General features: G+C 51.3%; 1 protein-coding gene across 2 annotated transcripts; it reads right to left on the reverse strand.

The window, feature by feature from the left end:
• Window positions 1-60: 60 nt before the first annotated feature.
• mapkbp1 (mitogen-activated protein kinase binding protein 1) lies at window positions 61-13,050 on the reverse strand. 2 transcript variants are annotated; one of them, XM_029832970.1, is made up of 31 exons: window positions 12,681-13,050; window positions 11,790-11,881; window positions 10,453-10,515; window positions 10,208-10,265; window positions 9,620-9,790; window positions 9,413-9,550; window positions 9,160-9,342; window positions 8,504-8,521; window positions 7,185-7,345; window positions 6,773-6,971; window positions 6,470-6,604; window positions 6,090-6,381; window positions 5,891-6,016; window positions 5,747-5,817; window positions 5,545-5,666; window positions 5,320-5,395; window positions 5,115-5,226; window positions 4,969-5,032; window positions 4,752-4,868; window positions 4,593-4,672; window positions 4,488-4,519; window positions 4,235-4,375; window positions 4,031-4,159; window positions 3,811-3,938; window positions 3,625-3,746; window positions 3,335-3,487; window positions 3,165-3,246; window positions 2,726-3,075; window positions 1,922-2,584; window positions 1,452-1,537; window positions 61-1,045 (listed from the first exon to the last, which is right to left on the reverse strand). In XM_029832970.1, the coding sequence occupies exons 1-31, from the start codon at window positions 12,798-12,800 to the stop codon at window positions 809-811; spliced, it is 4,521 nt and encodes a 1,506-aa protein (XP_029688830.1). In that variant the 5' UTR covers window positions 12,801-13,050; the 3' UTR covers window positions 61-808. The 2 variants fall into 2 exon arrangements, with proteins under 2 accessions (XP_029688830.1, XP_003962869.2); XM_003962820.3 differs by lacking the exon at window positions 8,504-8,521.
• Window positions 13,051-13,398: the final 348 nt, after the last annotated feature.

Here is a 13,398-nt window from a genome sequence, read left to right on the forward strand (position 1 = left end):
AAACTTTACTTTTAAAGGACTTGTGAAGGCTAATAAATGAATTAGCTGGAACAAAACAGCTGTTTCAAACCAATTTTTATGAGTTGACAGTATCACAACTCTGTATTTAACATTACAGAAAATCAGCTCAGCAGTAAAACATTTTCACCCTGCTAACAAACTGTTTGGAAGACTAGTTGTCATTAAAAATACTGAAGCGGGAAAACATTGGTGTTACCATGACAACATCTAAAGGGTTTCTTTAAAGGGAATGAACTTGTCCCATTTTATCACAAACAGGAAATAAATTAATTGTTGGGAATTGAGGGATGCAAGTCACAATGTGAAATCAAGAGGAATAAGTTTGCTCAAAGTGGCATAGAACATCTTTAAACTAGTAAAATTGAAGATCAAAGATCAATAAAGTGAACGTACTGTTAGAGGATAAAAACAACTTGGTAAAAAGTTTGTTTTAAAAAAACATTCAAGGTTTCACGTAAGACTCAAAAGTTGAGAAAGTTCTGAAGAAAAATGGCTTCAGCACCTTCATCGGAGAGGAGGCGGAGTCTGTAGAAGAGGCGGGGTCTGTAGAAGAGGCGGGGTCTGTAGAAGAGGCAGAGTCTGGAGAAGAGGCGGGGCCTGCATAAGAGGCAGAGTCTGGAGAAGAGGCGGGGTCTGTAGAAGAGGTGGGTCTGTAGAAGAGGCGGGGCCTGCATAAGAGGCAGAGTCTGGAGAAGAGGCGGGGTCTGTAGAAGAGGCGGGGTCTGCATAAGAGGCGTGGCCTGTAGAAGAGGCGGGGCCTGGAGATCAGCTGGTGTCTGGAATGGCGTTAGTGAGGAGGGGCAGCAAGAGGAGCATCGAGCCGCCGTTCAACTGCCTGCAGGAGGAGGAGCGAGTACTCCTCCAGGAGAGCCGTCATCTTGGACTCCCCTAATTCTCCCATCATGCTCGGGGGGCCCAGAGGCAGACCGTTAAGCTCCACCCTCATGGCCTGGAAAGCCTCTGATAGGATAACGGCCATCTGATTCTGGTTGGCGGAGGAGTCGTCCCCCGACGAAGCGCTCACCTTCAGGAGACACAAACAGGTGAGTGAGCCGACGGATGATGACGTCATCACTGATGAGGTCAGTGCTGGTGTCAGTGATCACACATCCTTAAACCGATCACATTCCGGAACATTCCTGAGGCATCTTATTTTCCTGACTCGCCACAACTTATCCCTCCTCCCTAAATATTGCCCTGCAATGTTTTCGAAGCGCTAGCTGTTAGCACGTTGCTATGGAAACAGGCAAGTGCACTGATGTTTGGTGGTAAGATTGGAACCAAATCTAACGTTTAAAATTCTGAATTAATTTTTACTTCGCTGCAAACTTTGAAGCTAACCTGAGAATAAATTTAGCCTTTTTTTTTTTTTAAATCCGAGAGTTAAAGAAACCGGTGGAAAAACCTCCATCTTCTCTCCCCACACTGACCTTCCGATACAGGTGTGTGGCTCTCCTGAAGCACCTCTGCAGGTCGTTGGTCAGAGCTCTGCAGGTCTCAACACTGATTGGCTCATCTGCAGAGACAACGGACAGTGGACTGGTTTCTATACTGGATCTACTGGATCCCAGCATTACCTTTAATACAGCTGACGAGATCATCCTGTTCCTGAGACTGGAGCAGGTCACTGGGATTAAACTGGTTCAGATCAGATTTAGCAGATAGATTCATCTTTGTTTATGCTAAGGATGTTTTCCTCTTCACACAGTAGGTTTGTCATGGTGTTCCTCAAGGTTCTGGACCGGGTCCAGTCCTTTTAGGGGACATTATTCAGCTGGTTTGCAACTATGCTGATGACACAGCTGGATTTATCTATTATAGAATAAAACCAACTGATCCTGTTTGATCTTCAGATGTGCAGCAGCGTTAATGCAAGAAAAGAGAGGAAAGAAGTTCTGACCCGAGTCGACTCCCGGTTCTGCTGGTGTCTCGTCCTCCTGAGGGGGTGGAGTCGATAGGGACGCGGGTACCGATGGAGGCCGTGAAGGCGAGAAAGAGGAGAGAGAGGGCTTGTCTGGTAGGGGTCTGCTGCCCCCGGGGACCCGAGTGTGCAGAGTCCGAGTGGGCGGGACCGCTTGGTTCCCCTGACTACTCAGAGGAGATGAGAGGGTCACGACGACAGGTGCCACAGCGGCGTGAGGGGGTGTGGCCACAGCGGCGTGAGGGTGTGTGGCCACAGCGGCGTGAGGGGGTGTGGCTACAGCGGCGCTGGAGGGCACCACAGCAATGGCGGCCGGGAGAGTGTCTTTGACCTGCGAGCACGGTGCCACTGAAGGGTCCTCGGTGGGCTCGGGCAGATGAATGCCTTCACCCACGGAGACGGAACGGGACATTTTGGCTTTGGAGCTGGTGGTGGGACTCATGTAGGAGCGCGGCACCACTGGAGTGGAGGAGGCTGAAGATGAAGGCTTCCTCACCGTGGGCTGGGGGAGTTCCTGCAGGGGGGACCTTGGCGATGCAGGAGCTGGCCTCTGGAGGCTGGAAGCTAATGACTGGGGTTGTCTTGGAGAGGAGGGGAGGGTCGTGGGGCGCTGAAGAGGGAGGGGCAAGTGAAGGGACACGTCTGTGGAAGAAGGAAAGGATAAAGTAGCGAGTTAAGACCAAATCCAAGCATGAGGATCACGTTGGAGAGATCTTTACCAGGACAGGTCCCCGGTCCAGTCTGGACTCACACCAGTTCTGCTTTTACAACTGTCCCTGTTACCTGTGTTGCTCACTAGGCTTTGGACTGACTGAGTCTTCCGAAGTTCTGATGAGGGGTTCCCTTGGTTCCTCTCAGAATCAGCAGCCATTTGGACCCTCTTCTTCAGTGGTGGGTTCTGGGGGGCCTGCATGGACGTCCCCTTGTCGTCCACCAGGCTCTGCTGGACTCGGCTCCCCTCCTGTGGAGGCTGTGTTTGGCCTTTACTGGTCTGGTTGTGTTTAGGTTTTTGGTCATGTAACAGGTCCTGGTTCATCATCTGAGGTTGGAGTTCAGAGATCTCTGATTGGACCTTTTCCTCTGATCCTCCTGTTCCTCTAGCAGCTAAAGTTTGGCAGGAAAGGACCGTATGACTAGAGAGGATGGAGAACCAGAGTTATGATCTAAAGTAACAGAACCAGTGGGGTTTCAGAGGGATTTAAAGACTTTTGGTCTATTTTACCTTCCTCCTGAACTTTGGGTGAAGAACCTCGAGGAGATGCTGAGATTATCACTGGAGCTCTGACTTGCTCTGCTTGGACTTCCTGTCACAACACAGTTTAAACGTCCATTAAAGGCCCAGTTCACGATGGCCGGAACATTTGATCCCTCCTCTAATGCTGCCGAGGCTACCTGGGTTGGACAGCTCAGCTAGCGTGACAAAGTGTTCCTTCAAGAAAGCTTCCTGGTCTGGGGTCTGAAGAACCACCTGAGCCTCTGCTCCTCTGCCCATCTCCTCTTCGTCCTCCTCCAGCCCTGAGGAGTTCCCATCCGCACTGGAAGGTTCTGTAGTTGATAAACCAGTTAAAGCCACCAGATGTGTGCCTTGGTTCCATGCTACCAGGCTAAAGCTAATGCTAGGACTACATTCACTGGTCATGATGCGTGTGTCAACAACACATCGGACCAACAGTTCTTCTCACCTTCTCCTGGTTGGACTGGACTTGACAAACTGGAGTTGAAGCCAAGGGAGCAGCCGCTGTCCGGGCTGGGTTTGTCCTGCTGTCCGTCTGCAGCAGGACACGCCTCCTTCACCTGGAACTCGCTGACAGGAAGGGGCGGGGTTTAGATAGGCTGGCTCTGTGGTGGACAGGAAGAACCACGCTCACCTTTCTACCAGGATCACAGTGTCCTCCCACTGGTCAGGATACAGCACCGGCTTCTCCTCGTCCGGGGTTTGACTGGACAGCCTGATGTAGTTGGGCCTGTGATTGGTCGTCGTCCCCTTATCCGTCAACTAGAGAGGGTAAATTAAAAGCTTCTTTCAAAGAATTGATCCCACAATGCACTGGTGCCGTCATGTGATCTGTACTCCAGCATGTTGCTCACCCACGCCGAGGTGACCTGCAGGCTGACCGTGCTCCCCAGCTCCTGCTTGGACCGGTGCCGTCCCACCTCTGGGACTGGACTCACCCCTTTGGGACAGCTGCTGCTGGTGCTGCTGGGCGATGTTTTCACCTGAGGGGGCGGGACAACAGTCAGGTGATCAGTCAGTGACGCTTTCACATCAAACTGGAAATGGAGGCTTGGTACCTCCAGCTGCTCGTCCTCCTCGGCACAGTAGGATTCCAGCATTCTCAGGTCCAACATGGACTTCACCATAAGAAGATCGTCCTCAGAGCCGGCGTCCTTGCTGGACCAGCGCCGGCGGGGCGTCCGAGCCCCCACTTGCTCCTGGAGCAATCCCAAAGAGAGAGAGGAGGAGGTTAGCAACGCTTTCTTAAAGCAGAGGAGGAAGAGTTGGTGAAACCAAACACCCTGAACGCAGCACGTGGCATTCACTGACCTTGGTGCTGTTGGCAGTGTTACTGGTTGAATCTGTAAGTAAACAAAACAACATTTGTAAGACGTGACCTGGAAATTGCACTGCTGACGTAACGCGGGGGCTGACCTTTGTTCTGGTCCTCTTCCTCCTCCTCCTTGTCACTGTTTGACGACAGGGTCACGACACGAGGAGACGACGCGTCCCTGCTGCGCGTGCGCGTCAACACCATCACGTCAGCACAAACCGGTTTAAGGGGAACCAGGTCAAGTCTTATAATCAGGTTACCTCAGAGTCACCAGGTTCTGCTGCGCTGCATTCTGGGAGTTCAGGAGCCGAAGGTCGGCGAGTCGCTGACGCATCCTGATGGTCAACTGAGGACTGAGGCGCCATACGAAGATACAGCTGCGCACACGCGCGTTTCAGTTTAAGCATGAAGTATTACAATTCTGGTCACATGACCAGTGATGTCGTCACAGGGAGTAATGATGTCATAATTACGGACCTGTCTCCAGAGACGGTGATCAGGTGTCGACAGTCACTGCTGAACTTCATCCCTGTTACAATCTCTACACACACAGAACAACAGTGACACAACAGAAGGTTCTTCATCATCATCATCATCATCAACACATCCGCCCCCCCCCTCACCAGAGTGTCCAAACATGGTGGCCACACACTCTCCAGAGTAGAAGTCAAAGATGCTGATGTTCTTATCTGAACAGGAGGTGGCAATGAAGAGACCTGAAGGGTCGATCTGCACCTACAGAGACAGGAGGGTACAGTAAGGACCCTGACAGAGGCCACAGCGGCTGTCGCCATGGTAACGCCAGGAAGGAGTTGTGGAGAGACTGACCTTGATGAGTGTTCCGTCTTCACCCTGAGAGCCTTTGTAGAACTTCTTCTGTTTCCCATTGCTGATGTTAAAGATCCTGCAGAAGCAAGAGGACTTGACCCCTGACTCTCTCTCTCTCTCTCTCCCTCCCTCACACACACACACACACACACACACACACACACACACACACACACACACACACACACACACACACACACACACACACGGTAGTGTGTGTATTACCTGATGCTGCGGTCCTGACAGCCCACTGCAGCGTACTTCCGGGTGGGTTCCACGTCCATGTCGTAGAGCGTCGTCTTCCTGACCACGTGATGAGTCCGTGTGAACTCCAAACCCTCGTCGGTCTGTTGCCATGGAGACAAGAAGAGGTGAAGCGATCGCTACCCACGTCATCAGTGAGCATCATGATCCAACGTGGCTTCACCTGCTCAGCGGTGCGAAAATACACGCTCTTGTCGGCGCCACAGCTGATCATCCTCACCTTCCCCTCATTGGCTGAAACACAGGAAGTGGATATCAAACAGGAAGGGCTGACAGCTAGTGTCAAAGTCACATGACATGAACTCACTGGTGAAGCGGACAGAGGTGATGGAGGACGAGTGCTCGTCCAGAGTCTGCACCAGGCTGTAGTCTCGGCCTGCATCCAGAACGTGGATCAGACGGTCCCGACTGGCTGTGGCTAACAATTGGAGTCCTGTGGGGGGGGCAGGCGGTACCTCTTGACCTCTGGGTTGGGATCAGGTGACATGAATGAAGCAGGTTCTCACCTGTGTCCGGTTTGGAGTACTCAAGACAGAGAATTTCTGAGTCATGAGCCTGAACGTTCAGGATCTCCTCCATAGTGTCCAGACTGTGGATCCTGAGGACGCCCACGCGGTCTCCAGAGGCCAGGTGTTGTCCATCAGGACTCACCCTCAGGGTCCTAAGCCCCGCCTTGCTCTGGTCAGCCTGCTGTCCGTCTGTTGGCCCCGCCTTCTCCGAGCTGCCGCCGCAGACCGCGGTGCAGTCGGCGTCTAGGAGGCAGTTGATGTCATCCACGTAGATCACCTCCTGCAGATCCTGAGGGGTCAGGTGTGTGTGCAGGTGTGGTTGTTCGTGAGCAGGTACAGGTGGAGGTGTGTGTGTAAACAGCAGCGTGTTGTCGTACGTGACTCAGGACGTTCCTGTTGATGGTGTTGTGGCTGCCGAGGTTCCACAGTCGGATGGTGCTGTCTGACGAGCAGGACAAGAAAGAGCCAGGCCCCGCCCCCCTGCCGGCTCCTCCCCCTCCCTCTGGATACACCTGTGGAACAGACCAGGGCGGGTGTTGAACCTGGGGTGACCAACCGGACATGTCCTCTTTTCACGTCCTGTCCCTGATGTTTTATTTTAACTAAATTCATAAAAAATGTCTGGTTTTCTGGCGAGACCCAACCGGGCCCCCGCACGGCCGGGGCAGAGTGGCGCTCACCTCCACGTTCCACACGCAGGACGAGTGGTACAGGGCGGAGTACAGCTTCCCAACCCTGCGGAGGTCAGAGACGTCGCCAATGTCCCACACGTAAATGCTGTGGTCGCTGTAGATGCAGGACAGCCAGCGGTGAGCGGGGTCGTAGGTCACGGCCACGGTGTCGGGATAACGGCTCCCCGGCTTGCAGGAGAACAGCTGACTGAGGAAGGGGACGAAGGTCATTTAAAGAACTCACCAGTACCGAATGAACAGATATTAGTTGTCATGGTAACAGGCCTGAAACCGTCTTTTGGGTGTGTTGCTGTATCGTCGCTCAGTGAAATAACGAACGGATGAGTTGTCAACACCCCAAGAGACGGCGGGTGAGCTGCATTATGGGCACTCAGGCTGTTTGTTGCCATGGAAACTTTACCTGGCGTCCACCATACTGGCAACGTCAGTTCCGAGGCTGTGTGGGCGGGGCAAAGTGCACCGGAAGTGCAGGTCGACGGGGCTGAAAGCTCGAACGGTCCCATCGGAACAACCACAGAAGATCAAGTCATCCGTGATGGACAGACAGGTGGCCTGAGACACCTGGAGACAGAGGGAACTCTGGGTAAATGCCCGAAAGATCAGCTGACGGCGACGTGTGGTGGATGCTGATGTAATGAGGATCAAAGTGACGCGCTGAGGATCAAAGATTGTGTCTTTCATGTTCTGTTGCGTCGGCTGTTTGTGATGAATGAATGACTGAATGACTGAATGAACAGTGTTGTTTACCTCATGTTGAGAGGAGTTCCTGTATGTATGCTAGCAGAACAACAGCGTGGCTACCAGTGAGGCTAAACGCTATTACAGCAGGTCAAGTTTGGGCCCCTGGTCAGAGTTTCTGTTCCTGTGAAGTTCAGAAGGTGGAAGATGAAAAGCATCTCAGCTAAACTACCACTACTAGCTAAGGCAAAGGGACGTTTGTGCCCCTCAGCAGAGGTTTGGGCCCCCACAGTGTTAGTAGCCAGCATCACTGCTTCTGTAGCAGCCAAGAGTCCTTCAGTTCTTGCTGGGGGGATGTTCTTCTTAAGTTCTGTCGGGTTCCCGGACCTCAGGCTGATCCACAGAGTTACAATGATGTTCAGAACCTTCAGCTGGAGCCTCTCGAGGTGGCCCATGGTGGACCTGAGGTGTGTTCAGGATCATTATCCATCAGCCATCCTCTGTTCATCATCCAGTCTTTTGTCTACCTGTGAATGTTGTGCTGAGGGCGAGGAGAGGAAGCTCCAGCTTCTGACAGTCTTCTCAGGTGCTCAGAGGAACTCATGGCTGCTGATTATTGGGACAAGACTAGAAGAGTCTGGGTATTTAAAAAGCTTTGATGTTAGCATCAGCTAACAAGCCATGATGCTAACAGGCTAACGAAGGTCTAATGGTCAAAGGTCTCCTGGGATTCTCAATCTTTTCTCTTTACACTTTAAATCTGTCCAAATCAGAGTGTTTCATTTGTAAATTTAGTACTTCTGGAGAGCATTTCAACCTCCACCTGTCTGACCTGAAATGTTGACCAGGGCCAAACGTTTGCAGGCTGTAGCTGACTGATTAGAACCAGTCAGTCAAAAAAAAATAAATAGCCAAAGCCCAAGAGAATGCTAACAGGTTGCTTGTGTACTACAGTGGTGTGTGCAACATTCTGGTGAACTGCCCAATGGAGTGAGAGGAACCAGTGAGGAGTGACTGAATCCAACTGTGTCGAGAACTTACGGAGGCGGCGTCAACTGTCTGCACAGGAAGCAGATGAGGAAGCAGAGGAACTTTCTGTTAGCAAACATTAGCTGATGGACAATGTTCAGATTGACAGAGCTCACACACACCTGTAGCCCAGCCGTGATGTCACAGTGTAACAGGGAACGTGTTTGAAGACAGGTGAGCAGGTCAGGTGACCAGAGAGGTTCACCAGCACCAGACAACACTGCTAACTCATATCTGCTGCTAATGTGTGAAGGATAATTCACACAGCTAAAAACTGCTAAAAACAGCAAACTGGGTCATTGATGCTAAAAGATTGGTGCTAACTAGTTCCAGTAGCCTGGCAGCTAACTCGGCTACGGTCTGTTGCTGTCACCTTGGAGAGCCTAGTAACAGATAACGCTGTAAAAGACGGAAGGACGGAACTACTGACTAGCGGCTATGAACTTTTATTAAACTGCTACTTTATGTATTTTTTATTAACTCTGAAAATCATGATAAAAGAAGGGAAACTGCCTGTGCTGACCTGAGCCTGCTCTGAGCCGCAGCGCTAACACGTAATGCTGGAATCAGCACTGACAACAACCAGAGCCCAGGTCAGCGCCGCCCCGTCCCGGTGTTCTGGTCCATTCATCTCAAGCACACATCCTAAAATGGCCATGCTGACTCACCCGTAGCTCCACCCACTTGTCGAGGAGTCGCCGGTCGTTGAACACACACAGCAGGCCAGAGGAAGTGATGCAGAACGTAGAGGAGGCCTGTTTGCCCCGCCCACACACCACGTCGCTGAAGAAATTGTTCCTGAGTTCTCCCAGAAGCCCCGAACGCCCCAGCAGAGGCACAGTAGAGTTCACCTGCACACACCGACCAATAGGGATGAGCAATGGGGACGGACGTTTGACAGCTGGCGAGGGCGCGGCCGACCTTGGAGGTCTTGGCGTGATCCAGGTACCAGAACTTGACGTGTCGGTTGCCGGCGGTGACAAAGTAGGAGCTGTCGTTGGAGAAGGAGACGGCCGACACCTTGCTGGAGACCTTGTTGGCGGCGACCAGGACGTTTTTCTGAGAAACAAACGTTATCATCGAAATCCGCAACAGCACCGATCTGGATTAGAGGAGGGGCTTCCGAACCTTCCAGTTCCACACGTTGACCATCATGTCGTGCTGGTATCCCACACTGACGATGTACTTCCCGTTAGGAGAAAACGCCACGCAGGCGACGCCGTATTTATGCTCCAGCAACTCGCTGACCTGCAGACGCTCCGACACGTCCCAGACCCGCACCGCCGGCATGTGACCGCTCTGGGGGAGTAAGAGAATGAGAGGGCGGGGCCAGAGATGGAGGTGAACAGAGGGGCGGGGCCAGAGATGTTGGTGAACAGAGGGGCGGGACCAGAGAGGGAAAAGGGGAAGGGGCGGGGTCAGATATGTTGTTGAAGAGAAGGGAGGGGTCAGAGAGGAAAAATAATGAAGGGGCGGGGCCAGAGATGGAAATAATGAAAGGGCGTGGCCAGAGAGGGACAATAATGAAGGGGCGGGGCCAGAGATGTAGGTGAACATACACAAGCGAAATCTGTTTAATACATATTTAAATGTTCTCAGTTTTTCATCATGATTGTCAACATTTTTAATATAAGGAATGATGAAGCTGAGCCTGTGCAGCGGGATCCACTGGGACCAGCAGCGAAGCGGGCTCAGGTAGACCAGGACCAGACTCACCTCTCCTGTGACCACATACTTCCCATCTGGAGAAAAGGCCAGTGTGGTGATGGCTTTCCTAAAACACCGAGAGCACACTGAGGTTCCGGACATGAACACGGATGAATGGGATCAGCACTAAAGGACTACGTTAATAAACATTAATAAAATAAACTCCCACCAGCATAGCTGATTCTGTAATAAAATAATAATCTAATAAAAAGGTAATAAATGCTACGCTCATCTGAAGTGAGAGCTCCTTTTACCTGGAACTGTTGAAAATGTGCTGCTGTTTGTTCTTCTGAGGGTTCAACAGGACGACAACACACCTGAACATGAAGAGGTTAGCAAGTTAGCGCAGCCACATTCCCACCTTCCTCCCAACATCATTAAAGCCGGAATATCTTTATTCTTCTTTTGAACGTGTTTCATTTCTATACACATGGGGGGGGGGGAAGGTTTTCATTCTGAAAAGAAGTACAGCACGGATCAGATTTTGATATCATCCCTTCCTCTCTTTCGTGTGGCGTCTCTCGCTCCGTCCACATTAACCCCCGCTGAAGCCCCGCCCCCTCGCTCCACTGACCCATTTCTTCTTCAGACCATAAACTGAAGAAGCTCCAGCCAATCAGCAGCTGCGCCTCATTCAAACACTGGCCCTCACACATTCCCAACATTCCTCCGGGCTGAAACTGGGACGGCTGACCTGTGAGGTCCCCCTTCATTAGATGACCGATTAATACTGTTTAATGAGGTCATCAGAACTGATCAGTCATGTGACAGGATGAGGCTGTGTCCAAAATCCCCCCATGTTCCCTAAACAGTGCACTAACTAGTGAGGATGGATGGATGTTAAGTGCATTCAATACATCCCATAATGTATTGTGAAAAGCAGAGTACACCTGATGCTCCCTCACCAGCAATACATCCCATCATCTTTTGGGGGGTCACACAAGCTACACAGATGATAATTACTCATTAATAACCAAGTTAATCACTAATAAACTGAGGTTTTTTTTTTGCATTTCTTAAATCTTTGGGATCAAATTCACTTCTGACCTGGTACAAAATCCAGATTTGAAGAACCTTTAGAGGGGCAGATTCCTCACAGAGTTCTGAGGATCCCCGTGGGAACGCCGCTTCTGGAAACCCGCGTTTAATCTGATCTGAAACTTCACAGAAGGTCTATTCTTTCATCGTGATGTTCTCATGACTCTAATCTCCACCGCTGCATTAGCGTCTCACAGAACCCCCCCCTCAGCGGTCGCGACGGGTTTACAGTGACCGAACACTCACATTTCACCTCCCTCCAGGTTAAAGTCTAAAGGCCTTTATAGACCGCGCGACTTTAACCACCTCATAAGGCCGCGGAAGGCTCTGATCTATGTCGATATGTCAGCGTCAGCTCGCACCGTATCGGCGCGCGTGATCAATCCACGGCGAAAACCAATCAAAAACAATGGGGGGAATCAGGCTGGAACCCCTGACGTGGAGGCACATTGAACGATGCTGGTCATGTTCATGTCTGTGACGGCCCAAAATCGCACAGTGTGTGTGTGTGTGTGAGTGTGTGTGTGCGTGTGTGAGTGTGTGTGTGTCTCACCCAGCGGGATACGCCAGTAGTCCAGTTTGGGGGTCGCAGGCCAGAGCTCGGTTCCCTGGAGCTGTGATACCCAGAACCTTCTCCAGGTGTATCTGGAGAACAAAGACCATCAATGATCATACTGCGGGACATCAAGTCAGGGTGTGTGTTCTGGGCATGTAGCAGGTCCCAACACACACACACACACACACACACACTGATCAAACAGCGTGATTCAGCTGCAGACGGGGTGTCAAAGGCGTGTTCAAACTTGACTCTGAACATATTTGTCTCCTTCAGGAGATCAAATGAGATCCTGAATCAAAACAAATGTGATGAAACTGACCCTTCCTGGAGCAAATGGCTCATTACAGCAACGCCAAATGTTTTTGGTGGTCTGCTCTCAATGTTCTGAAGAGGAACCATCAGCAGAACACAAAGACACACCCGAGGAACATCCTCAAGGTGGGCAGATGATCAGACCAGGTCAGGACCTGAAGTTGGTGCCGGGGTTCGGATCTACACTCCTGAAAACGCCACCGGCAGACAGTTCAAGCAGGGAGCAGAGCATTCTGGGATGTGGGCTGAGCCTTGGAAGCCCTGGAGGGACCAACAGGAGAAACCAGACTGACAGGTACCTTCCTTTAAACATTGGACCACAACGAAGGTCCAGTTTTCCCAAAACAAGATCCAAAGCAAGTCTGACCCAAGCTTACACTCAAGCTTTCTAGGTCTTAGCAGAGCGCGCAAGATCAATGCTCGAACCACGCACGCGTGTGCAATGTTCGTGTTCTTCAATATTTATATTAGTGGTGATTAACTGGAGGTAGAATAATCGCTGCACTATGTCACAGAACTGACACACTCCACGCGCGCGCGTGTGTGTACGTGTGTGTGCGTGCGTGCGATTGCCTTGTCGCCGCGGTCCTCTTTGTGCCGCGCGTTGCCGCTCCGCCTCCGGAGTTTAATTGACGGGGAGCGCAGCAGGTTCTTGATGCGGCTCCGGATCGTGCCGCTTCCCTCCGCCGTCATCTCGCCGTTAGCCGCTCAGCTAGCTGCTTTTCTCACCGGCTACCGCCTGTATTTGTCTCCTCCGACGCCGCGGTCATGCTCCCCGCCTGGGTCCGCCTGGGTACTGAGAGAATTGACGGACTCCGGTTCTCCCGCTGCCGTACCGCATCGTTGACCCGCGTCGCGGTAAAGCCACGAAGCGGCCTCAACAAGAACCGAAGAAGAACGACCGCCTGGCGCATCGACGTCAACGGCCCGACGACGGTGTCGTGAGCACTTCCGGTCGAGCTTTCAGGAATAATAACTCTTAATAATTGTGTCAATTACTCAATTACAATCACATCGGACGTTATAAGTGTGAAAGCACATAAAAATACACATAAAAAAAATAACGACGTGATTGCTTCACACTTTATGTGAATCTTTAATATAATCGTTCATGAGGTAGGAGATTGAGGCGTCTTTAGTCAGACTAAACTGAGACTAAACTTATGTCTCTACTTTGTAACGACGGAGATATAAAGTTTTGTTATTAAACGTTCGTTAACGTCCCACTGGTATTTAGCAGTGCTTTTATTTTGATTGCGGTTTCTGACATTTCCGGCGCGACTGTTGTCAA

Source organism: Takifugu rubripes, chromosome 2 (genome assembly GCF_901000725.2).
Source record: "Takifugu rubripes chromosome 2, fTakRub1.2, whole genome shotgun sequence".
NCBI lineage: Eukaryota > Metazoa > Chordata > Actinopteri > Tetraodontiformes > Tetraodontidae > Takifugu > Takifugu rubripes.

Bases quoted from the DNA above. Each gene is read 5' to 3' on its own strand.
- mapkbp1 (XM_029832970.1), bottom strand. From the start codon at position 12,800: ATGACGGCGGAGGGAAGCGGCACGATCCGGAGCCGCATCAAGAACCTG. The intron at 10,266-10,452 runs GTAAAAGGAGCT...TCGGTGTTTTAG, and splicing joins CACATTTTCAACAGTTCCAG to GAAAGCCATCACCACACTGG. The intron at 4,520-4,592 runs GTCAGCCCCCGC...GTTTACTTACAG, and splicing joins GGAAGAGGACCAGAACAAAG to ATTCAACCAGTAACACTGCC.